Below are 25,509 nucleotides of genomic sequence, written 5' to 3'. Positions count from 1 at the left end.
ATTCAGCTATTCTTACTATTGATCTTACATATAAGAACTAGGCACGTTCAGCCCTCGCCGGCCTTGGCCATTCTGCATCCTCCGTCGGCACGCTGGGGGTTGCTACGACCTCCATCACATTTGGCCCCAATCTGAGCTGGAGCGTCGCTGAAAAGAAGCGCGCTCCTCTTCACAAGCTGAAGCCGGTGAAAGCGGTGACAGTAAGGTCTCAGATCGATTGGTCACCTCGCAGCTCCAGGTCATTATTAATCCGGATTCGGTTTTTGAAAAGATGTCTAAAGAAATGGCTGCAGAGCTGTAGTGATGTTACCAAGTACCAACATGTTATTCTCTTCAGGAACGGTCGACGGATATGGTTTTGCTGGGTTCAGGTCAGGTTCAATGTCGATCTCAGATGACCAGCCACAGCGGCTTGGACGACGCTAGGGCATGTCGGAGAAGATGTGACTGAAAACGAACGGTGCCGTGGGCATCGGGCCATCGCGTAGGTATATTGTATAAATAGGATGAAAAGCTATACCATGAAAGGGAATAGGCACACAGTCTGGAAAAGAGCGCGGTTCTGACCGGTGGTTACTGCAATCGTTATTTGTAGGCGCTGACCACGAATCCAGCATTCATTTAACTCAAGTCCGACTGATGCCGGTAAGATAAAAAAGAAATAAGAATGAGTTGCATCTGAAAAATAGTACCTATCCACACAGCCTCTCCCTCAACCGCGTACGACGTCTGCACATTGATATTGACACAACATTACGTGCCTCCAAGGATAAAAACAATGATTACCTTTCTTGCAGTGCATAAACTTATGCTAGACGCAAGAAACCTCACTCCGGGCACAAATGCTGCCGACTCCGGCCGAGCACAACCCGACGTGACGTCACACCTAAGTGATCCGACCTGGAACGAGACCAAAGTGGCCATCAGGTTTTGCGTCTGAAGAATGAGCTCGTATACAATTTCGGTCCGAATCGTCCACGTGTTCTTGAGCAGTTCTTGGAAGGGATGATGTGGCACGCTCGGCGGGCAAGGGCTCTTACTTCGCTGCCCTAGCCACACGAGGGGACCATCGTGCCCAGTAGTCGTGTCATAATGCCACACTTGACACCGCTGGAATACATTGATGCATATAAAGGTAAAGGGGTGAGACGGCCAGCGGCGGCAGAGCGCGGACTCCGCCGCTAATTCGGCCGTCTACGCCCGAATCAGATCATTACAGAATGTGTCGTGAGCAGTATGATGCATCATAATTACTCGCCGCTGTTTGCTGAGTGGGCGCCGGCTGGTTGAACCGTTTCATCGAGTCGGATTTGGTGTTGGGCCCGCGGCTGCCGGCTCCTCCCGGGCCGCCCGCCTCGCGCTGAGCCGCCGGCCGCCCGCCGATTAGAGCGTCTGTCTCTTCATCTGCGGCCCGCTACGTGACAAATAGAGGTTTGGCTGAGGAGGTCAGGGAAAAGTAATTGAGCTCTGAAGCGAGCGGGGAGTGGCTTCGTCAGCGGCCGTGCTGCGACGTAGTCGGTTCGCGTGGCACTCGGTGGGGATTGCAGCGGCATCGGACATCAATGCCTACTTCTAATGCCTACTTCTAATGCTACGGAAACACATTTTATTGCTGACATCGGGCATCGGTGTGACCCGAATCGATCGGACGTGAAAATCAGTAAGAGCACGTTTCCATTTGATTTGGTGCAGTATTTTACCGTAATTATTGCTTTCAAGCTTGTGTCTTCGCTGTGATCCGGCGGGATGTTACTCAATAGGAGGAGGGTGCGATATATTCTTGTGAGACCGTCTTCCAGCATCTACGGCTGTGTCGCTAGGGCAGATGGGACATCCCGGTCTGTTCAGAACCGTGGGAGGCTCGATCCACGGATGCAATACTCCTTGTTCTGGTCATTACTTATGCATAGGTAAAGTAGCCTTGAGTGATTCAGACCTGCCGCAAGAACACTGCCAAAACCAGCCGGGCCCGGATTGGTCACAGGTGGCGAGTTGGATGTGTTTTGTCACAAACCGGCTCTCCTATGCAGACATTCCTATGTGCCAGGTATCTGCTGACGGACGGAGTGACCTGTGTTTCAGAGCGGACCTGCGCGCGGCGCTGCGGCTGCCGTGCTGGTGTCGGCCGCCGGCCGCCCTGGCACAGCGGCACGCGCCGAGCGCTGGGCGGCCGCCGGCGCCGCCGGCACTGGTCAGCCCGGCCAGCTCCCACTCCGGCGGCGGCGTCAGCCGAAACGGTACGCAGTCGGACGCGGCCGGGCCGACGGCACTGACCAGAGAGGTGGGGCCCCTCAGACGCACGGCCGGGGCGGGGACACTAGACACAGCACGGCCCGGGCGGGGACACTAGACACAGCACGGCCCGGGCGGGGACACTAGACACAGCACGGCCCGGGCGGGGACACTAGACACAGCACGGCCCGGGCGGGGACACTAGACACAGCACGGCCCAGGCGGGGACACTAGACACAGCACGGCCCGGGCGGGGACACTATTGGTGCTGCAGTTCCTAATGTAAAGAAGATGTTCTTATATATTCTGTCAGTGTGTTTTATAAAGGGCATGTCCGGACCACAGGTTGGGACGTTTCATGGTTTATCACTGTCCCAGCGCCGGCTCCCCGTGCTGAGCGTCTCCCCGTGCTGAGGGCGGACTCCCCGCGGTCTGTTGCAGCCTCCGTCCACGTGTCGATGAGTCCGTCCACACCGGCGCCGCGCGTCTGCACGCAGCCGGGCGGTGCGCGCGAGACCAGTCTGTGACCCCTGACCGGGTCCAGTGACCCGGCCGGTGACCTCAGCTGGCTCTGAGGTCACCGGCTCCATCAGTCTGGGACGCACTGAGTCCGGTCTGTGAATCAGCTGACCGGTCCGGCCGAGATCAGCCTTCTGAAGCCCGGTGGCGGCCGCAGGCCCCTGAGACTAGAGCCAGCCGAACACCACAGTTTATCGTCGTGTGACATGGCGTGAATGCGGCCGCGAAATGTGTCGCGATCAGGATAACGGTGTCTGGTGTGACATGAACTCTTGTGTTGCATTGAACATGTATTTACAACATAACTGATACTCAATGTTCACAGAAACCGTTCTTAGGCGTGAAAGTTCGACACAGTGACAGATGTGGCAATAGAAACAACATTAGGTACGCTTGTAAAACAATGTTACATAATACAATATAACTTATCACAAATGAAATAAGATGTGCTGGCCACCCAAACCATGAGTATTATCTCAATAGGTAATGCTGCCTAGCTTACTTCGAATGCCGCATATTTTCATTCTGATTTGGATTCCTCGAGGGCCCAGACAGCCGCCAATTCATTCGCTCATTTATTCATTCATGTCCTCCCCGTGGCCTAGTGGATAAGGCGTCCGTCTCCAAACTCGGTGGCAGCGAGTTCGCGGCCGGGAAGCTCCACGTCGTTTGACCCGCGTTCCTATATTAAGCCAGCTGGCAACTGGCGAGAGAGGGCCACGCTAGACCCGGGAGGACCGTGCCGCCATCTACCTGCGGCACGTTAAACTTTCGATCCAAATTATCACCGGTGAACCGAGCGCGGGCAAGGCGGGGTGGTGGGTCCGTGGTGTCATTCGCAACAAGCTCTGCTTAGCGGGGCACCCGGGCCCATAGCCACCCATTCATCCATTCGGACAAAATTTCTTTAAAAAAAAATGCATTCATTCATTAATCTACCCATCCATCCACTGATAGCTTTAGGTATTCACCTACTCTGTATTTATCGACGCATCGTTAGGCGTCTCATGGTGGTCGCGTCCCGCGTTACGAATGGAGGGACGGAGTCAATACATATCGACGCGTTTATTTTCAAACCACATCCGTTCTCCCGTGAATGTCCAAGGGGGAAAGAAACTTAAAAAGGTACAGTCACTCGATTTTTCTGATCTCGACAGATCAATCAATGCCAGAAGAAGCTTACGAACACACATATTTGGGCAGGATCGGGTGATTGGACTTTTTAAAAGGGAACCTCCGTGCTTTCCGGAATTTCATAAGAGAACGGATGCGGGGTTTGCAGAAAAGGGTGCGTCGATATGGTGACGAGGGACCACACTGGACGCCTCGGACCTATTCAGTGGAATGAGCGAATCATCGGTGAATGAAAAGTGTTTGATGAATGGGTGAAAGGAAAACAACTTTTCTTTCGTCCATCCGTTCGAACAGAAGGCTCCGTATGCAGCGCAGAGCGACTAATGAGTTATACATCCGGAACGACGTGCTCACCTTTCCGGAACGACGTGCTCGTCTCTCGTCACTTTGTCAACTTTCAGGCCTGAATACACAGTTGTCCAATGTTTGTTTTAGGGCCTTGTTCCAATGTATGTACAGTAGATGTCCAATGGATTGTGCGTGTGTGGGCTATGATCAAAATGTGTTTTACTTTTAAACATCGCTTACGGTAGACGATAGCACGTACACACCTGTGCACGGTTTACGCGCCGTAGCGGTAGTAATTGTTTTTAATTTGTATTTTCTTCAAATGAATAAGTGTTTATATTTGTATGTAATTCCGCGTATCTAACAAGCTGTGATACTCGGCAGGCCGGGCCAGCCCTCTTGCTGAAGGCGAAACTGATCTCTACCAAAGCGTGGTCAACTTGATGTGCTTCGAGGCATCTCAAATGTATCGCTCGCAACATAATCAAAAGGTGATATTACAGCGATTGTCGAATGCCCATATTTTCAGCTGTCCTGTTTGTCACCCGGGAGGAATACCGTCCGCTCGGTATGTCATGCTGCTGGGAATATGTACATTGTTTATCATATGTTGTGGCGGCACTAGCATTCATTCCACCCTGAGTGCTATCGCCATTTGGTTGGATTATGGACATGTGTGCTCCGTTCCCACGGGCCGCTGGGCCGGCTGGCACCCCTGAGCTGGAGATGGTTGTACGGTGCTCTGTCGCCGCGGCGGGGGCGTGCTCCGTGCTCTGTCACCGCGGCGATGGTGTGCTCCGTGCTCTGTGGCTGGACCGCCGGCGGTACAGACCAGCCCCCCCCCCCCCTCTCCGCGAACCCGGCGGTGGAGCCGGTGTCCTGTGGCGTCCTACTAGTTCAGCTCACTGATGTCCTAATAAGTCGTATTTTTGTGTTCTGCGGACTGGTCAAAATAAAACGGAAGCGATTAACAAATTTCTGTGTTGCTATGAATCATGAAAGCACTATTAGCGATTGGCAGAAGTTCGATAACTGCTAATCTCATTAGCGAGATCAATACGATTTCAGGACGCTGTAAACCCAACGTGAGTATATTTGTCAAATTTTGATCTTGTGGTCTCAACTCTCAATTATTCCAGTTCAGACATACATCCTAACAAACTGGAACATACCGGAACTATCAGAGCTATCGAGCAAATTCTGTCAGAATCGCGAGCGGAACAGCAAAGTCTGAAACCACAAGAGTCTGCATCAGTCAAACACTGGGCACGCTACGTCTCCGGGCATTTCTCCCTGGGGTTTGCTCCCCCCTCCTCCCCGCCGACCAACCCCCTGATACCCGATCCCGTACCCATCCCCGTCTACCAGTCTCCCACCCTGCACCCATCCCCCGTCCACCGGTCTCCCCACCACGCCCCCATCATACTCGGCGCCACAAACTCCCTCCACTCGACAAACGCGCGAATTGCCTTAACTACGGTATCACATTTTATTCAGGTCTCCCTTGGAAAGGCACGGAGGCGGCGCAGCACGCCGAGTGCACCGCCCGAGCTCCACCGGTACAGCTTCTCCGACCGAAAGACGAGTGCAGCGGCCTAGTGGCGCGCCTGCTCCTACCACTGACACGAGCGGCGCGCAGCTACCGCGGCCAAGACGCGCCGCCGCACTGCACTGCCGCACGCTAAATCGGCGTCTAAAGACGGCGCATGATGCGTCTCTACCACACTGCGCTCGCGCCGCGCGAGCTCACTCACGGGCACGTAAACCTCGGTCACAAACTTCCTCCCCCCCTCCCCCTCCCCCTCCCCCTCCCCCTCCCGTCGCATCGCGTCGCTCTCGGTCCACAGCTCCAGGTTTGAGGGCGCCGCCGGCAATCACAGACCGGCCCACAGTCTCCGGTGATGCTTATCGATATAATTCGTATATATATACAGCGCAGCGCTGCGCGCTCGTCCTCTTACCAAGCCATGCACCAGCCATGCTTATCACACTACACCCAGTGCGCAGGCCGGACCGCGGCCGCACCGGTATCACACTCTACACGCGGCGCGCGCGCCCAACCGCAGACGCATCGCTCACTCGCACAGCTCCCGCGCAGACGAAGCGGCAGAAAGCACCGACTTGTAAAAATCACAGGGCGGCTCGGCGCCGCCGCGCCGCCAGCCACAGCGCGCACAGGTACGGGCCGGAGCGGAGGGCGCTCCTCCTGACGAGCTCAGTCTCGCCAGTCCTCTCAGTCCTCAGTTCAGGTATTTGCGGCAGCGCCGCGCGCCGCACGTGCACGGGATCTTGTCCTCTTCAATCGGAAACTTGTAATCGTACGTAAGCTCCTCCCCGCGCAGGATCTTTCGCAGGGCGAAGATGATGATGTGCTTCTTCCCCAGAATGTCCACCACACGCGAGTAGCAGTTGGGCTGGAACGGACAGCGGTCATCGGTTAACGGGTCCGGCGGGCTCCGCTCCACATCGATCCGCACGCGCTCCGTGCACCGATAGGTAATCTGACTCGATGCCGATTTAAGTTCGGACGAGTTGGTCACGACAACGCCAGCTGCACCTACCGGCCAAGAAGATTGAAAGCGACCGGCCCGCCGCACAAAGGAAGCTTTCACCAACACCGTATGTTATAACTGCCAACTAGCTTCTTTTCCAAAACATCCATACAATTTTAAAGCTTTAATTGAAAATACTTACGAACATCACACCTTTCAGTTTGGATTGCTGTTTAGCCCTGAATATGCGCGCCTTCCCTCCGGAAAAAAAGAATCGATATTACCACCATCGATGCCTGAGAAGGTGAGCATCGACTGGCAAACAAGTGGAATGAGCGCATCACGTCTCATAAAAAGCTGGCACAGGTGGACAATGAAAATGTTGATACGATTTAACGTGCACAGAACATATGCTTCATGCAAAGTCTGGTGTGTGTGTGTGTGACATAGCTGAAATCAAATCCGAATCCGAACAAACCCGAACGCATTAAAATTGAAGACGAAATGGTCTATGAGTGTAGAAGTCGGACCCTTGAAATCAAGCATGTTTGCAGAATGGGCAGCTGCAGCAGATTGAGTGGGCTTAATCATGATTCTCCGTCTTATTCTGAGTACATTTGGGCGTGCAAAAATCGCCCAGACTTTACCGAACTTATACGCATAACTTATACATGCGGAACTGGCAAAGCCTCTTGGCTTCTTAAAAGCAGTACCGAGAGGCAATATCCTAGGTTTTAGGAACGTCTGCGAATCAGCAAGTTGTTTCAAAGTTACACAACTTGCACCGATCTCGATCTCGATTTTCAGCAGGCTGGCCGCTGCGCACTGCAGCGGAGCGAAGCAGGGTTGGGCGATCGTTCGGTCGGCCGTCCGGCGGTTAGCGTAATATCACCGTTCCAGGGAGAGCAGTCAGGAATCAGAGATAGGTACGAGTGGCGGACTCAATATCGCCGTGGCTCGTCCTCGCTTCATGTCTACTCAGAATCTAATCAGCGTAAACAAAGTAAACTATAGTTCGTTTTTTCTAAGTTCGACCCTCACTGTAAACGTCTCTTTGAACACAGCACGAGAATTGCTGGCTGAATTACTGAGAAAACTCGTTGGCGCACAATGATTTCGCAGACGATCAATTGTATCCAAATTATTTCTACCTGACTCCATTTTCCCAGACTCGCAGCTCAGTATTTGCAACCCCACAAGGATCGAGGACTTGTCAGGCAGTATAACTGAACTAATTAATAAATCGCACGGCGTTTAACGTAACAGAATATCATTGATGTTAGAAACGCATTTTGAAAATATTTGTTCATATCTCCAATACAATGTGCGCTAACCAGTTTTCTCAGTAATTCAGCGAGCAATTCTCGTGCTGTTTCCAAAAAGATGTTTACAGTGAGGGTCGAACTTAAAAAAAACGAACTATAGGAATAAGACGAGGCAATATATCGTCTACCGTTGATGCAATATTCAAGGAAAAAATATCCAATGACGCTTCTCAAAAGCAGGCAGTACGCACTGCCGGAGATTGCGCACCAGCGCAACAGATGAGCGTTCAGGGATATCAGAGTCTCTGGGGCAGAATCCGAGGAGGCGGCGCGCCCGACTGGCCGCAGGGACGCTGCAATTAAAACTAGTGAGTGTTAGACGGGCCGACATCCGAGCCGAGCACCGCAGCCGACAAGAATGACGCCCAGAAGTTTGGCTGTCCGCGCCAAGCACGTAAATCTACGACTAACGATGCCATTCATCTCACTAAGAACGGTTGATACTGAGGCGGGGGCGAGCAACGCTAAAACTTAGGTCTCAAGGAACTTTGGAATACAGGCTCAATCAACATTTCCAAACCCCGCTCGCGTATCTAATGCGCAAACTTAGCGCGGTACAGGCAGATGAGCAAATTAAAAACAGGCTTGCTTTACAGTGGTCACCGCAATGCGTTCAATCCTCGTTGGGATGCTCAGGACCACCTCTACATTCATCCCCAGCGTCCGTCAGCCGCGCGGCGTCCACACACGGCGCCACACTACCCCGGCGTGCTCGCCGAACAGCGGAGCGCCGTACAAGCGAGGGCGTCACAGCGGCTGGGCGGAACACCCGGCCGGCCGAACACTGAGCACCGCCCGACGCCAGGCAGCGGCATGGTCTTCCACGGAAAACCGGCGGCCTCCAGATCCAATACGTTATGTATCAGCCGGGAACGGCACTGGACCGGTCCATTCTTATTTAATGAACATCTCCACAAATTTTCGTCAGTGTCAGACTTGGGCAAACGTTACCGAATCGACTCGACATTTGCAGAGCAGAGGCTAGTGAGAAAGCGCGGCTTTTCGTGGAACAAACGGTGGGACGTTCCGCCCACATCGTGAAATTGTATGCCGCAGTGAGGCCAAGCGGAAAAGCCGCAAGTAAGAATGGCCCACTGATGCATACAGATTGTAGATATTCATAAGTCGGAGGCTCTACCAGTACCAAACACCATAGCGATACGTGCTGTGAAAACCAGAAACAGGAAGAAGGAAAATTCTAGACTAGTTATACTGAGTCATAATTCAAGGATTCGCTTCCCTCAATCCAATTTCGTATGATTTGTACAATACTTACACATTTTGCCCGCATCAGAGCAACAAACACAAGATCCATCGCCATAGGCAGTTCTTCCGGGTCCGCAGAATCCGATGGGACAGCGCGGAGCGGATCCGGATCTAGAGGAATTCTTTGGAGAGGAACTCTCATGATGTGGGATTGGAAAGTATGATGGCTCATTAGAAGTGTGGAGCATCCCCAACTGCGCGGACTCTGCGCGTTTCCCGGCCGGGTCCGCCGGTCTGCCGGGACGGCACTCACGTTGCACGAGTGGTTGATGAAGCGCGCCGCGTTGCCCTTCATGGTGGCGTCCACCACGAAGTCGTCGTCGATCCTGAACATGTAGCAGCCGATGCCGCGCGACGAGTAGTACCGCTCGCGGATGTCGGTCAGACTCGAGCGAATCACCTGCGGGCCGGCCGGTCACGTGAGGTCACAGTCGGGGCAGGACGGCGGTCACGTGAGGTCGCCGTCCCAGCATAGGCGGCGGAACGATTTGAGACAAGGGGGGGGGGGGGCACCAGCTCAAGGAGCCAAACCTAGGGTACCCCCAAATCCTGTTTTCTCATCGGATTTAGGCCACTTATTTTTCGTCACAGTCCTGGCACGATGATTTTTTTTTTTTTTTTACTAAACGAAAATGGCAGTTCACCCCCGTATGTGTGGTTAACTTTAAGCTGATCCTCAAGTACCTATGTGTTTGTCTCTTCCTTATTGTCATTCCATTTATCCTACATGTATCAACTTCCCAAGAAGCCATCGCAGTACTAATCAGTGGCGAATCCCAGGGGGGAGGTCACATGGGTCATGACTTAGGGCCTGGGGTCACCACATGCCTGCCAGGAGCACCACAGGCCTGACAGCCGACAGGGGCACCACAGGCCTAGCAGGGGCACCACGGGCCTGTCAGTGGCACCACAGGCCTGTCAGGAGCACCATCGGCCTAGCAAAAGCACTACAGGTCTTCCAGGGGCACTACAGACCTGCCAGGGGCACTAGAGGCCTGCCAGGGGCACTATCGGCTTCGCAGGGGAACCACCGGCCTCGCAAGGGCACCATATGGGCCTGTCAAGGGCACCATAAGCCTGTCGTTGGCACTTTAGGATTGTCAGGGGCACCACAAACCTGTCAAGGGCACCTGCGTTCTAACAGGGGCACCACAGCTCAGGCTCGCCAGGGGCACCACAGACCTACCAAGGCCCAGGGACACCACAGGCCTAGCAAGGACACCACAGGCCTGTCAGGGGCACCACGGGCTTGTCAGGGCTCATGGGCACCTAAGTCATGTCAGGGCCCACCGTAGGCTTGTCAGGGGGCAGGGTAGGTTGGTACCAGTCTTTCCAGGGGCACCAGCGGCCTAGCAGGGGCTCTAGTCATCACATGACTAACCAAAAATAAATAAAATAAAACAACTGAAAATAGGGCACCACCAAAATTAAGTGGCCGAAATCCGTTGAGGTTTTAATTTTGGGTATAGGTAGGGGCACCACTTCGATTCATGACCCTCCCCTTAAAGTTTTCCCGAATCCGCCCCTGGTACTAATACATCAAATTTAAGGGGGGCACCTTGCTATTGGTGCCCCCTTGCAGAATTCAAGGGGGCACGGTGCCCCGGTGCCCCCCCCCCCCCCCCGTTCCGCCGCCTATGCGTCCCAGGCAGCGCGGCGGCCGCGGTCCCGCACAGATCACGTCTGGCGGCCGTGCAGTGGCCGGTACACTCGGGGGCAGATTGATGTTCTACAACTCTTTATCCACCGGGCTCCTATGGCTCAGCATTGGCAGCAGCCGCCTGGTACCGGTAGACTGTGCCGCTTCACTTACTTGTCGAGCGGCACAGCCTACCCACCCGTATGACACCGGTCTGGGTCGGTGGCTGGAAGGTGATGTGGGCCGCCTGTGACGTCAGCGCAGCGGTGAGGGCCGAGCCCGGAGGCATGGCTCGGGTCGGCGCGGCGCGGCGGCTGGCGAGGGCTGGGGAGTGAGGTGGGGCGGGAGCACGGACATCGCACGGCTGAGCGAGTGTAGTTAACTTTCGCGTCTCAAGGCGCCAATTATTCTACCTAACAATTGTGCTAAAGCAGTTGTTAAAATGTCCTATCCCCAAGACAGCGCCTATCATCATACTTGCAATGCACATTACGCCGCAATGGAACAGCCGATAGAACTTATGTCACTCGTGCATCGAGGTGCGGAGCTATATTTTGTATAACATATTAGTATTAAGGCCTTGATTGTGCAGATTGGTGTCTATTGTTTCGCACGGCAATCGTCCAGAGACGTGGGAACTGGGGGTTATGAGTAGTGCCGCAGCCAACGCCCCAATTTAAAGCGATTATTACATACTGTTGCTCTAATATGTGGTCGCAGCCCCCAATAGCAAACCGTTCCAACTAGGAGCCAAAAAGTCGGCCACTCAGGGGGGCTCGAACCGGGCTTCTCCCACCGGCCAATTTACGACAACACCGTCCATCCACTGAGCTACCGAGAACGGCCCTCGTCTGCACAAAACAAAATGACATTCACCCGCTGACCGCCAATGACAGTATTGTGACATTTGATCGCGTTTGACCGCGGCGGGTGGTCGCTGGTTTCGGCAGCTCAGTGGATACTCGCTAGCGTCGTAGGGTGACCGGTTGGAGAAACCCGGTTCGAACCGTTCCAGGTGCGCGACTTATTTGTTCCTAGATGGAACGGTTTGCTATTGGTGGCTGCGACCACACATTAGAGGAACAGTAAGAGTTGCTTAAAGTTGGGACGCCGCGCTATCCAAAAACCCCAGTTCCCACGTCTCTGGACGATTGCTGTGCGAAATAATAGACACCAATGAGCTCAATCAAGGCCTTAATACTTATCTGTTAAAAACAATGTTGCTCCGCAACTCGATGCACGTGTGATATAAATTCTATCGGCTGTCCCAATGCCATGTGTGTCGTAATGTGCATGGCAAGTATGATGGTAGGCGCTGTCTTGGGGATAGGACATTTTAACAACTGCTTTAGCACAATTGTTAAGTAGAATAATTGGCGCCTTGAGACGCGAAAGTTAACTAGCACTCACTCAGCCGCGCGATGGTCCGTGCTCCCACCCCACCTCACTCCCCAGCCCTCGCCAGCCGCCGCGCCGCACCGACCCGAGCCATGCCTCCGGGCTCGGCCCTCACCGCTGCGCTGACGTCACAGGCGGCCCACATCGCCTTCCAGCCACCGACCCAGACCGGTGGCATACGGTGTGGGTAGGCTGTGCCGCTTGACAAGTAAGTGAAGCGGCACAGTCTACCGGTACCAGGCGGCTGCTGCCAGTGCTGAGCCATAGGAACCCGGTGGATAAAGAGTTGTAGAACATCAATCTGCCCCCGAGTGTACCAGCCGGACACGCAATCTGTTAAAATTAGTTCCATCAAATGAGCGCGATGAGTCCCAGCGCCGGACGGTGGGGAGATACGCCGTTAGTGACGGGGCCCCCGCCACGGCCCGGCCTCACGCCCCCCCCCCCCCCCCCAGCCGCCAGCGTGCATATTACATAATGTAGCGCTGCGGGCCGCGCCGGCGTCCGAACATCACACTGCAGTTGTCAGAGCGACGCCAGCCGGGACCGATGAGATTAGAACTCCGCGAATTGTAACGGCAAAAAGCCTGAATACCGTAACTGGAGGATCACAACGGTAATGGCTCAGACAAGAAGAGACTAATGGTTGGATACTTGGTGCGCGATCCGTCGTTAAATGCCCACTCGGTTAAAAATGACGACATTACAAATGACAGCACGCACACGATTTATACACGACATAATGCATCATTACATAACAAATAGTTCAGATACCACTAACAACAACATGCAGAAGTTCAGATCATCATCAATAAAAGCGTCTTCAGGGAATACTGTCAGCTCCCGCTGGACATATGCGCCGTATCAGCGTTCATTCCGAGGGATAATACCGCCCACGGCGTTCCGTCCGTCACAGACGGCAGCTGGCATTTAGCCGCGGCAGGTGACTGACGAACCACACATACAGATGCGTGAGCTCCGCACCCACGGCACACCCACTAGACACCCAAATAACACCCACAAAACACCCACAGTCACAGCCACAGCAGCAGCACTCCCCCCCCCCCTCCCGTGCGGAACGCCTCGTCCCACCTCGTCCCGTGCGTACCATTCTGACGGATCGACCTATCCCGTGCATTACCTACATCAGGACCGCCCCGTACAAACACCTGGGCCGCCTACCACTCTGCGAACGGCACCTGGAGCCCGGATCCCCCCCCCCCCCCCCCGGCTATCGGCGGCACCACCGGTTGCTGGGCTCCGGCGCGGCGCCGAGCGCTGATCAAATCACACCGCCAGCAACTCGATTTGTCAGGACATTAAGCGAGCCGTTCCCAAATTGACAGGGTAACCGTATTACAGTACTGCTGTTGATATCCGGGCGCCGCTCTCCTCTCTCTCTCTCTCAGCTCTCGCCCGGCCCCCATTAGCCGCGCTCGGCACACTCGCGTCCCCCGGGCCCGCCGCCGGCCGTGTACTACTGGCCGGCTCCGCCCCAGACGGCCGGCACGCGCCGCCTCTGAGCCGCGCTCCGTATGTCGACGAGGGAAGAGGCCGAGGGCGCTCGGCACGGCCTCGGGGCGGGCCGGGGCGGCGACAAACACGTTACCGCCGCCGGCCGGCAGATACCGCACGGCACACTGGGTCACACTGGCTGCGGGGGGGGAGGAGACAGACCTACAGACAGACAGACTCACACAGAAGGACACCGCTGCCCTGTGGTGCGCCGCGCGTACCTGTCCGGCGTACTCGATGACCATCTGGCCGGCCTCGACGGTGCGCTTGCAGAAGAGGCCGCGGCCCGAGATGGGCGACCGGTAGACGCCCACCGTGTCGCGCGTGGAGTCGCACAGCTGACGGTAGCGCATGGCCATCGGCAGCTCCAGACTGCTGCCCCGCCTGCGGCGCACAGCGGCCCGACACAGGTCAGAGCGGGACACGGGTCAGGTCAGGGCGGGTCACGGCCGGGTCATGTCACGGCGACACAGCGGTTCAGCAGGTCAGAGTGGGACACCAGCACACAAACACAGGGCGGGAGCCAGGCTGGGTGGAGACGGCCGGACACCCACCTGGACAGCTTGTTGGCCGGCGGCGTCTGGGTGGGCGAGCTCGGCTCCGGCAGCTGCCGGTGCTTGGACGCCAGCCACGAGAACATGTCGATCGGCTTCCTGTGCGTGAAGCCCTCGGCGCGCGCGCAGCCGAACGGGTTCTCCTTCAGCGGGCCGAACTCGGGCCTGTGGAACCTGCCGGCACAATGGGACGGGGTGGGCTCTAACTCGGGTCTGTTGAATTAGCCGGGGCAGTCACCGAGCCGTCACCCACAGCAGCCGAGCCGGGAAGTCGCGCTTCAGTCTGGATAGTTTCCACTTCTGTAAACTTCTTTTCACGCGCCGGAACTATCTTGCATAATGTCAAACACAATTTAGGCAACTCCACTCAATAGTGACGGAGAGGCTGCTGACTTTGTTAAGTTAGGAATTGTGAAAACGTTTATCATAAAGGTGACCCTATTGGTAATGTAGCAGACATAAACCAACTCGAATACTACAATGCCTGATCGTCGCTCGCCTTTTAGTTTAGAAGAGGCAAAGAGGCGAGCTAACTGGGTAATTGCTCAATGCAGACAATTATGGGGAATAGATCCTCATCCGCTGCATTCCCCTGGCAAATGAAACCTGCGGGTTGTAAACGACTGCAGCTTATTCAACATGCACTTCACCTTACAATATAACTTATTCATAGTTATATTGTAAGGTGATGACTTATAGTATGTATGACTTATTCACAACGTTTTGAGGCTAAATTCGATCAGGTCAGACTGGGCTGTACTGGTCTGAAGAAGTCGTCCCGCGGGGGAATGTTGCCCCGCGGACAGTCATATAGTGCCCTAGGCTTATAATCAACGTCGCGTACGACATGTGACGTTAAAAAGGATGTCGATACTATAAGACCCGGTCATTTCGTCTGTAATGGGCCACCATTTGGCTGCCACGGCGCGTGCCATTACCGTCGGGCGGACCGACACGCGGAGCTGACGGGACGGGTACTGCGACGGCCGGCGACGGGACCCGGCCGGCCCGTCCGCGGCCCTCGCCGACTCCGTCCGCAGCCCGCGCCGCCAGAATCAATGACTCCACATCAAACGGTGGCAGTCGGTCGGAAAGACAGCTTCACAACTATTAGCCCCCGGCAGCCGCGAGGGCGCTCCAATGGCCCTCTTGGGGCTCTCTGCCACCAGCAGAAAAACACGGACGCGCAGCTGCGACGCTCCGAACACATTTATCCAAACCGCTACGGCGCACAATGAGAAAATGTTAGTCCCGGGTTTCCTGCGGAAAGGTCGCCAGGTCAGCCCATACCGGGGGCAGTTCCGCGCATCGACTTCATTCGGCATAACTTCGATGTCTTCAGACGCGCAGCCATTACGAACCATCAAAAGTACAATCACAATTTTGAACTACAATGAACAATTCCATTATAATTCATCCTTGGTCCTCAAATTCAGGGCAGATCTCGCATTACAACGACACAAGCTCCCACATGTGTACCCCCATCACATCAACAGTCATCACGTCGTCTGCCCGGGCCACACACGGCAAATGTCGGACGTTGACACTGAATTGCAAATGCGCACATTGCATTGCAAATTTGCATATGTAAGACTTGGCAAATGTCGGCTCATTTCCGTCCGTCTTATCCGTCCCTCCGGACCATCCTATCCGCCCTCCGGAACATCCTATCCGTCCTACAGACCGTCCTATCCGTCCTACAGACCTTCCTATCCGACCTCCGGACCATCCTATTCGCCCTCCGGACCATCCTATCCGACCTCCGGACCATCCTATTCGCCCTCCGGACCATCCTATCCGCCCTCCGGACCATCCTATCCGCCCTACAGACCATCCTATCCGTCCTACGGACCGTCCTATCCACCCTCTGAGAAGTCCTATCCGTCCCTCAGAGTCCGGACCGTCCTTTCCGTCCCTCCGGACCGTCCTATTAGTCCCTTCGGGTGGTTTCATCAGTTCCATGGGGCCGAACCATTCGTCCTCCGGACGGACGGGACCTATCCGCCCTGCGGGCCGTCCCATCCGTCCCATCCGTCCCATCCGTCCCACCAGGAATCGTCCGCCATCGATCGCCGCCGGTCTGCGAGAGAGGACACGCACCGGCCGACGCGACGGGCCGCCGGCCATTATTGGATAACTTGAAACGGACCAGACCCGCGCCCGGCCGGTGGACGGGGGCCGCACCGGAACCGGGGACATACCCGACCCCCCCCCCCTGGCCATCGCTGGGGGGGGGGCAGACAGATCGGAACCAGTGGCACATCGGTCGGCCCCGACCCAGTCCCGGTGAGCTTAGACAGCCGGAAAATCGAACCTCTCGAGCCACGTTAAGTCAAAGCGTCTGGTCTATCGGTACCAACGCTATCCACTGTTCAGCTGAGTCGTTTTTCTGCCATCCAATTGGTACGTATTGGCATTGCTGAGCAGTGAGTTCCGCGGCGCGGCTCCTCGGGCGGCAGCGCTCCGCGTCTGCCACTCCGACTTCACAGGCCGGCCGCCAGCAGTCGCAGTCCGCCGATGGACCGGAACCTGGACACGACGCCGGTATAGACGGCCCGGCGACGGCTGATGACGGCTCAATGGGACCCACGCGCCGCCGCCGGCCGAGCCAGAGCCGACCGGAACTGGCGCCCGCGAGCCGCCGAATAAGGACGTCCCGTCAGCGTATCCAGAACGCCGTGCAATAGACACTGGCGCTAAGCTAATAAACGTACGGTCTTCGGCGTCCAATAAAAGGCAGGACGGAGCTTAACAACGGGCACGAAACCCTTTATTAATGGAGGAATTTCAGAATGAAGAGGCTAGCTACGGCCAGCTACTTTTGTGAGATTTAACTCCAGTAAGTTATTTGAGTTATGTCCCTTCCCTCCAATTTAAGTAGGAAAAGACAAGTGCGCGCGTTACAGGGCGCTGTTATTTCTCCAGAACAGGTCCAGGCGGGTTGGCGTTAGCGGTTGTTCTAGATAGATAGCTCCGTCGGGAGTCCAGGTCACAGACGGTCGGTCAACTGTTCCCAGACTGCGCTCACCAGTTAAAAGGCCCGTCAAGCACAAAACGTCAAGGCTGGAACACAGTGTCCGGGTGCTAAGATCTTTGGATAAGCATTACATGCGACAGGCAGTGGTGATATATAAGTTTCCAGGATAATGAAAGGCGATGATGGTATACCTAAGCAGCCATTCCAAATGTTTACGGTCTCGGGCATTCCACGTCAAATCAAACACCGAAATCCGTCATCCCCTTCGATTTTTCTGAAAATTTGTAGGCAGACTGGGCATGGTTCAAAACTGTGTTGCGTATAATATTTTCGAAATTTGATAAAGTATCGTTGAGATATAGGTCATCGAATATAGCCAAAAGTGCCGTACATCAATTTTTTTCATGTCTATAACTCTGGTTCCTTTTCTGGTATCAAAATGATATTAACAGGGTCTTGTAGGCAATTGATAAGGCTTTGATTTTTAATTATAAAATTAAATTGAAGTGACCTTGAAATGCATTTGACCTCGAATTAAAACAGAAAAATTTAAATAGCAAAAAACACGTCACCTTCGATTCGGGTAATTTTTACGTATTATGTCCGTCACAATGTTCCTAACCATCTGTGAAAAAATTGGAGTGGGCCATTCATAACTCTCGCGGCAAACGCCGTTTTCATGCATCAACATCACGCAACCGCGCGTGACCTTGAAAGACAGAGTCAGGACATGCTTGCTTGTGTTCACTTTCTGAAATGAATGATTGCTGATTAGTGATATCCCAAACTCTGCGAGAATGGAAATACACTAGGGTTACCCGCGTGCTCCGCAACGCCAAGGGGGGATTTTTTGACCCGTGGGTATTGGGTTGGTCTGTGTCGATTTGGTTGGTAGATATCCATTTCGTTCGATTGCTTTTTGACGGCCAAGCATTTTGTAAGAAAACAAAAAGATACATCGCATCGAGGTGCCCGTGTCGTATTATCATGCGTTCTACTTTAGAATGATTCGAAAACTGGCGTGAAGTCTTTTGAGGGCCATCGATGAATTTCGCTAAAAATGACAATGTAATGGTTTGGAACATTTACATTTTTAAGGATACTGTTGCTAATCATGCGAAAATGAAGAGTGAATATTGGACAGAATTGAATGCTCTATCCAATGGTACCATATTCAATTGCCAAAGGTATCAGGTTATGCAGCAAACCCCGTGTGATTAATAAAGTGGCACAAAATTGACAAACACCATTTTCTCCTGTGATTTGCACCACCTTGATTTGGATCAATCAGCTTTTCACAATTTTTATATGAGAGGCGGTACCTTTCTCTTGCAAATAGGCGTTGATTCAACTCGCTCCATTTAACGGTCACCAAAAATAAAATTAATTCCAAAATCCCTCAAAAACCGCAATTTTTCAAATAAAAGTGCCCTCTCCGGTGCACGTGGCGCGTGCTATCCTCTGCATTGCACACCATTCAATAGCCCGTTCAATTCTGTACACGATGCTGTTTTCCCCGTGCCGGTCGGACCCCTGGTCACCAAGATATTGCACGGGAACTGGACCCGTGTCGGCCAAAATTAGCCGTTTTCGCCCGATTTCGCACGCCGATTTATACATGTAAAGTCTATGACGCGAATTTGCACTTTTTGAGCACACGCCACGCGCTCCCTATCAATCCGATCGAGCTGAGACCCCTCAAAGGCACGTTGCGCATCCTTGATCTATAAGTTGTGCAAATTTCACCGGGCTAGGTGCAACGGTCTGGCCTGTAGTCCACGCAAAGCACGACCAAGTCGGGACCTCGGTAACGGACAGACGCACCCTCCTCAAATAGTAATATAGACTAGGGTTACCCGCGTGCTCCGCAACGCGAAGAAGGGTTATTTTAGACCCGTGGGTATTGGGTTGGTCTGTGTCGATTTGGCTGGTATCCATTTCGTTCGATTGCTTTTCGACGGCCAAGCATTTTCTAAAAAAAGATGCATCGCATCGAGGTGCCCGTGTCGTATTATCATGCGTTCTACTTAGAATGATTCGAAAACCGGCGTGAAGCCTTTTGAGGGCCATCGATGAATTTCGCTAAAAATGACAATGTAATGATTTGGAACATTTACATTTTTAAGGATACTGTTGCTAATCATGCAAAAATGAAGAGTGAATATTGGACAGAATTGAATGCTCTATCCAATGATACCATATTCAATTGCCAAAGGTATCAGGTTATGCAGCAAACCCCGTGTGATTAATAAAGTGGCACAAAATTGACAAACACCATTTTCTCCTGTGATTTGCACCACCTTGATTTGGATCAATCAGCTTTTCACAATTTTTATATGAGAGGCGGTACCTTTCTCTTGCAAATAGGCGTTCATTCAACTCGCTCCATTTAACGGTCACCTAAAAATAAAATTAATTCCAAAATCCCTCAAAAACCGCAATTTTTCAAATAAAATGCCCTCTCCGGTGCACGTGGCGCGTGCTATCCTCTGCATTGCACACCATTCAATAGCCCGTTCAATTCTGTACACGATGCTGTTTTCCCCGTGCCGGTCGGACCCCTGGTCACCAAGATATTGCACGGGAACTGGACCCGTGTCGGCCAAAATTAGCCGTTTTCGCCCGATTTCGCACGCCGATTTATACATGTAAAATCTATGACGCGAATTTGCACTTTTTGAGCACGCACCACGCGCTCCCTATCAATCTGATCGAGCTGAGACCCCTCAAAGGCACGTCGCGCATCCTTGATCTATAAGTTGTGCAAATTTCACCGGGCTAGGTGCAACGGTCTGGCCTGTAGTCCACGCAAAGCACCACCAAGTCGGGACCTCGGTAACGGACAGACGCACCCTCCTCAAATAGTAAGTTAGATAGTCATCGTAGTCAAGCATTCAAGTTCCATAGTAAAAGTGTCTCAGGCAAACGGTATTTTGCGGTGAATTTTGAGCCGTGTGGAAATGCATCATGAAGCCAAAAATTCAATGAAAACATTATCACGCAACGATATCTTCACGTCTTTTTATCTTCACTATACGAAAGAATATACATTTTTGAGTATGTATGGGGAATTTCTAGTTAATCCAATAATAAATATGGCAGTTAGAGACCTGCTAAGAGTAACATGTCGCCGGCTGAGGCGGGATCGGCCGACGCGGGAAACGCAGCAATCACAATTTTGTGTTTACACGTTCATATTTCAATTGTTTACCAACCGATTTTCAAAATTCTTACACCATAAGATTGCCTGTACATTTCTTAGTCTTCTCACAAAATTTGACGCGAATCGAACGTAATCAGCGGTAAGGAGCGCGATGTAAAGACGGAACCGTTCCGTGCCGTCCCGGCACAGTCTACAATTCAGGCGGCGGCTAGCGGTCGGCGCCGGCTGCCGAGTCGCCGCGTCGCCGCGGCGACAGGACATGTTCACTTTACACCGCTATTACTAGACCAGTTGTGAACCGATTTTCTTCTTGCTGGCACGATGAGATGTGCAATTCAATTTTGGACAGGCACCTATAATTAATTTCGCTTTAATACCATGAGATATTGGCGAAAAACAGGAGGGGTGGGGCGAAATTCACTCTTCCCCCTCCACTGCGCGTGCTAACATACGTTTGCATATGTGCCATTTTCTTCAAAACTTATGAATGGCCCACTCTAATTTTTTCACAGGTTGTTAAGAATATGGTAGGCAATAAAATATATGAAAATTAGCCAAATCGAAGGTGACGTGTTTTTTGCTATTTCAATTTTTGTGCTTAAGAACAGAGTTAAGCAAATTTCAAGGTCATATATTTAAGTAGGTGCAATTCTAAACAAATGCTTAAGAAATTACCTAAACAGTAAGGTTTATTTCATTCAAATCAAACAAGTACAACCAAAGTTATGGTCGTTCAAAAATATAAAGATGCAACATTTTGTAAAAATTTGATGCCCTATATTTAGAAGACCTGTGATCAGAATGTGCAAAAAACATCAATGTAATGTTCGGGGCGACACAGGAACTCGCTCACAAATTTATAATGAAATCGCTGATGGTAAGGTGCAAAACGGCCGATTTTTGTTCGATTTGACGTGGAATGCCCCGTCTACGAAGAACAACATCCTAGCTCCAGCTTTTAGTTAACTAATCGATACACACATCGATATGCACATCGCTGAAGCTTCGTAAGTCTTAAGCTATGAAGTGGATTGGGCATTTGGGCAAGCAGATTATGTCGACAAGGCATTTTTTTCACTATGGAGCAGTGCCTTTAAAAGATAACGCAATAATACATAGCGCCTTCAATGTGTCTTTAATAAATAACGCATAACGGTAAGCAGAACGCAATAAAGGTCGCTGGCCGAGCGAGTGCAGACCGGGCTCAGCCTTAATAACGCGCTTTTGACGGACCAGAGACAAAGCCGACGACGAATGTGCTTATGGTAAGCTATTTTGTCAACAAAGCTACAATATTGCACTTATCCTGGCGCCTGACTTATCTCTGATTGCTCTGACGCTCTACTGAATGGCGGGGAGGTCGGAAACACTGGACCTGCGCTTCCGGGACAAACAAGACGCAGCCGACGCGTTTGGGACAAACACGTCTAAACCGACAGTGGGACTTGTCGACGAGACTGTCTGGGGCCGGCCGTACCGGGCGGCTCAGCCGAGCCCGTGTTTGGAGTCCAGCTCTCGGACCTCACCTGAAGCTGTGCTTGGAGCAGTCCTCTGCCCCAGGCATCTGTTCCAGCAGAAACTGGACGGCGTCGTGCGTCAGACCCAGCATCTGGCGGCCCGACACGGAGCGGGCGTTGTAAGCCAGCGGCTTCATCTTCATGCCGGTGCGCGCGTCCTGGACGGCCTCGAACACGCGCCGCCATACCTGTCCCAGTCGGGGTCAAAGCGGTCAGCGACAGCGGGTCACACCCGTTCCACGGGCCAGTGCCGCGTATTTCAGCGGCTCCAGTCAAGTCCTACGGGGACGGACACATAGACGGGTGTCGTTTTCAGTGGGAGCCATCACACCCATCACTTCGTCCGTCCTGCCAATCGGTCATCTCACTCGACACTGTCGCCCCCAATCACCCCGCCCGCGCGCGCCTGCCCGCCCGTACACCAGTCCCCGCGGCCCCCCAGACACCCCTCCTGTCCCTGCCCGCTCGTACACAGTTCCCCGCGGGCTCCCCAGCCGCCCGACCACCGGTGCCGGCGTGCCGCACCTCGGCAATGTCCGGCGAGCGAAACTTGAAGCCGTCGGCGGAGGTAACCTCGTAGACGACGGCCGGGTCGGCCGGGTCGGTCTCCGCAGCGCCGCGCTCGCCGCGGTTCTCTTTGTCGGCCTCCTCCTCGCCTGGGCGATCGGCGGAGCGGTCCCCGCGCACCTCCACCTGTCAGTCACAGAGCGGTCAGTACCGCCCCCAGGGAGCGGACGGAAGGGGGGGGGGGACAGACTCCTCCAGGGGCCGGGTCCCCGCGCACCTCCACCTGTCAGTCACAGAGCGGTCAGTACCGCACTCAGGACTCAGGGGGGGGGGGGGGGAGGACAGACTCCTCCCGGGGCCGGTCAGCAGCGGAGCGGTCCCAGTCCACCTGTCACAGTCACAGAGCGATCAGTGCCGCACCCAGGGGGGGAGGGAACCGGGAGCAGGGGGTGGAGAGTCCAGTCAGTAACGAAAAGTGAGGAGCGTGGTGAGACACCACGAACGGAGGGAGGGGAGCAGCTGGCACCGGGCGTCAGGTGACCCCGATACCTCAGCCTCACCGACACAACTTGAACAAACAGCTCAGAGTCGCGCAGATAAACACTCGGTCCTCCTGGGTATTGCGCGGTCCTCTCATCAATTACCGGCTGGTTTACTCGGCCCGTGTGGCTCCGTACAGGCGCCGCCGTGTGCCGCCCCATCCGCGGTCAGCGCCCACCATAAGCCGCGACAATTAACGACCGGAGGCCGTTGGAGCGGGCTGACTCCAAGTCTGCGCCCCGACTGATGTTTGGAGCCGGCGCGGCCGGCCGCTGATCCGGTAACCGCATATTATGCCGCCTTCAGTTCCAGCGCGGCGGCACCAGTGACCTTTCAGAGTCCGCCGGCACCTCTCTGGGCACGGAGGCCGGTCGACATTCAGCCGCGAGATGAAAGGACGCCTCCAACTCAGACACGCGTGTCCGCCCGCCAACACCCTCTCATCTGTTTAACACCGTCCAGCTCTCTCTAATTTGGACAGCTTTGTCCGCCCGGCTCGTCAGATTACCATGGCGCCCGGACTCTGGTTGGGAGGCCACAGAGTCGGGTTCCGGGAGCAGCTCTGACCGGCCGTCTCGTACGGTCGCCCTCAGATCCGGCGGCGGGTCGCGCCGGCCAGTATCGCCGCCGCGCCGAGCGAAGCCCGCCTCTAACACGTCAATACTGGGCGCATACGAACAATAACCTGGCGGGTAATAACACCACCGGCCCGGGAGGTGTCTATTGATCTGGCTGACCGCGGCGGGTCGGCGGCGCGCGACACCGTCTGCCGCATCACCCCCTGGGCGAGAGGACGGCCAGCGCGGCAGCAGCCCGCCCAATTACCGGCCAAAGTACGCCCGAGACAGCGACCCGCGGCAAATGGGCCCGGACGGACGGCCGAACGATCGGCACAACGAGCCGCTACCAGCAAAACGATAATCCAAAACCAATTCAAATACAGAGTCACAATACAGAATGAGCGAACGTCCATTGGTGGGAGCACCGCGCCGGAACGCTCTCACTAAAAGCCTCAGGAGCGCAAAGTGCAGCCGACCTCTCCAATGGAAGCGACTTCCAACATACGCATAGGCGGCCGAATAACGAGATGTTCGTAATTCAAATCCAACTCACACACTTTCATTGTGTATGAATAAATGCCTGGCTCCGTGTTGCACCCAACTAGTAAATCCGGCCGGCGACCCGGTTCGGCTCAGTCCATTCAGTCTCGGAATGAATGGCCTCGGCTGGCCAGCCAACCGTTCCCATTTGGTTCCTCCACGTCATGAATAGAGCCGCCCGTTCATGGGGGGTCGGGGCCGAGCGCCGACAACCCAATGCCGCCACCTCAATGTGGCCTCTGAGCACATATCCGCCTCTTTATGTAGTGGCGTGTGTCGCTCGCCAGACGGGGCCCGGGTTCCAGTGGCGGCGGCCGTCGGCGGCCGGACGCCACTCGCGCCGGGACAGTCATTCACGCCCACTGATGCCGCTATTAGCGGGCGCAGTGGGGGGCCGACAGTGGCAGAGACAGAGACCAGAGGTCGTGACCAGAGAGCAGAGACAGACAGAGACCAGAGACCGTGACCAAAGAGCAGATACAGAGACAGAGACCAGAGGTCGTGACCAGAGAGCAGATACAGAGACAGAGATCAGAGACAGAGACAGAGATCAGAGACAGACCGCAGACAGGGGCCGCGGGCCGGCACCCCACTGCGCGGGCCAACAGGGCCAGACAGCCCGAGAAGGGCGACGGACGGCCCTGCGTGCTGGGATTCCATTTCCAGAAATAGTCTCCCGCAATAAAATCCAGCCGGGATTTCGCAACAGGCCAGATTAAATAGCAGCCAGATGCAACACCAAACATTGGAATATCGGCTAATCACATTTCATTTAAGCATATACAGTAGGGTGCATCAAACGCCCCGATGTCTTCAAATCGATCTGTCTGTTGATTTAGTTTGTTCCACTAGTGGCACAATGACGCTGTGCAAAATCAAAATTATATCGGATACCATCTAGGGGGTCCGCATCAGCTATGAACATGCTTCATCACTTAACCTTCCCCGATGGAGGGGGTTGGTGCGACCACTGCTGTTTTTGTCGCGATGGGTCGAAACACGTCCGGTTAGGGAACTTTAATTTGGCTTAGCTGGCCTTTGATACTTAAGCCTGAACATTTGGCATTTGCTGCATTTTGATATCAGGTCAGGCCAGTGACCTATGACGTCATACGCGAACCTCTCGGTGGTCTAAAAATGCTGTATAGATTCGCAGCGCTCTCAGAGTCGGGGAATCTTTCGCAGGGAGACGAAACTTAGGAAATCACAAGCTTTCAAATTTTTTACAGCTTTTTTCCTCTGATTTTCTTTTCCGTAAAGGTCGCCTGAGGTCAGGTCAGTCACGACGTGACCCCTCCGTTATGCCCCATAGGTAATGATACAGAAACTGCGCAGTTAGCGCC

General features: G+C 54.0%; 2 protein-coding genes across 2 annotated transcripts in view; one reads left to right on the top strand and one right to left on the bottom strand.

Annotated features, from left to right (window-relative positions):
- The window catches only part of LOC122382554 (opsin-5-like), a 33,549-nt gene extending 29,110 nt beyond the window's left edge, over positions 1–4,439 (top strand). Inside the window, exons 7-8 of the mRNA XM_043368044.1 lie at positions 2,083–2,237; positions 2,674–4,439. Of these exons, the coding sequence (XP_043223979.1) occupies positions 2,083–2,237; positions 2,674–2,759 (241 nt within the window). The 3' untranslated portion in view covers positions 2,760–4,439. The remainder of the gene's footprint in view (positions 1–2,082; positions 2,238–2,673) is intronic.
- Positions 4,440–5,638: 1,199 nt separating this feature from the next.
- The window catches only part of LOC122382535 (histone-lysine N-methyltransferase 2B-like), a 46,206-nt gene continuing 26,335 nt past the window's right edge, over positions 5,639–25,509 (bottom strand). The window contains exons 17-22 of the mRNA XM_043367998.1: positions 22,545–22,712; positions 22,029–22,207; positions 14,363–14,536; positions 14,030–14,192; positions 9,510–9,656; positions 5,639–6,587 (exon numbers count right to left, since the gene is read on the bottom strand). Coding sequence (XP_043223933.1) covers positions 6,414–6,587; positions 9,510–9,656; positions 14,030–14,192; positions 14,363–14,536; positions 22,029–22,207; positions 22,545–22,712 — 1,005 coding nt within the window. The 3' untranslated portion in view covers positions 5,639–6,413. The remainder of the gene's footprint in view (positions 6,588–9,509; positions 9,657–14,029; positions 14,193–14,362; positions 14,537–22,028; positions 22,208–22,544; positions 22,713–25,509) is intronic.

Source organism: Amphibalanus amphitrite, unplaced genomic scaffold, assembly GCF_019059575.1.
Source record: "Amphibalanus amphitrite isolate SeventyFive unplaced genomic scaffold, NRLGWU_Aamphi_draft 000142F_arrow, whole genome shotgun sequence".
NCBI classification, from domain to species: domain Eukaryota; kingdom Metazoa; phylum Arthropoda; class Thecostraca; order Balanomorpha; family Balanidae; genus Amphibalanus; species Amphibalanus amphitrite.
Note: the sequence above shows the minus strand (reverse complement) of the source record. Positions and strands in the feature narration are given on the sequence as shown.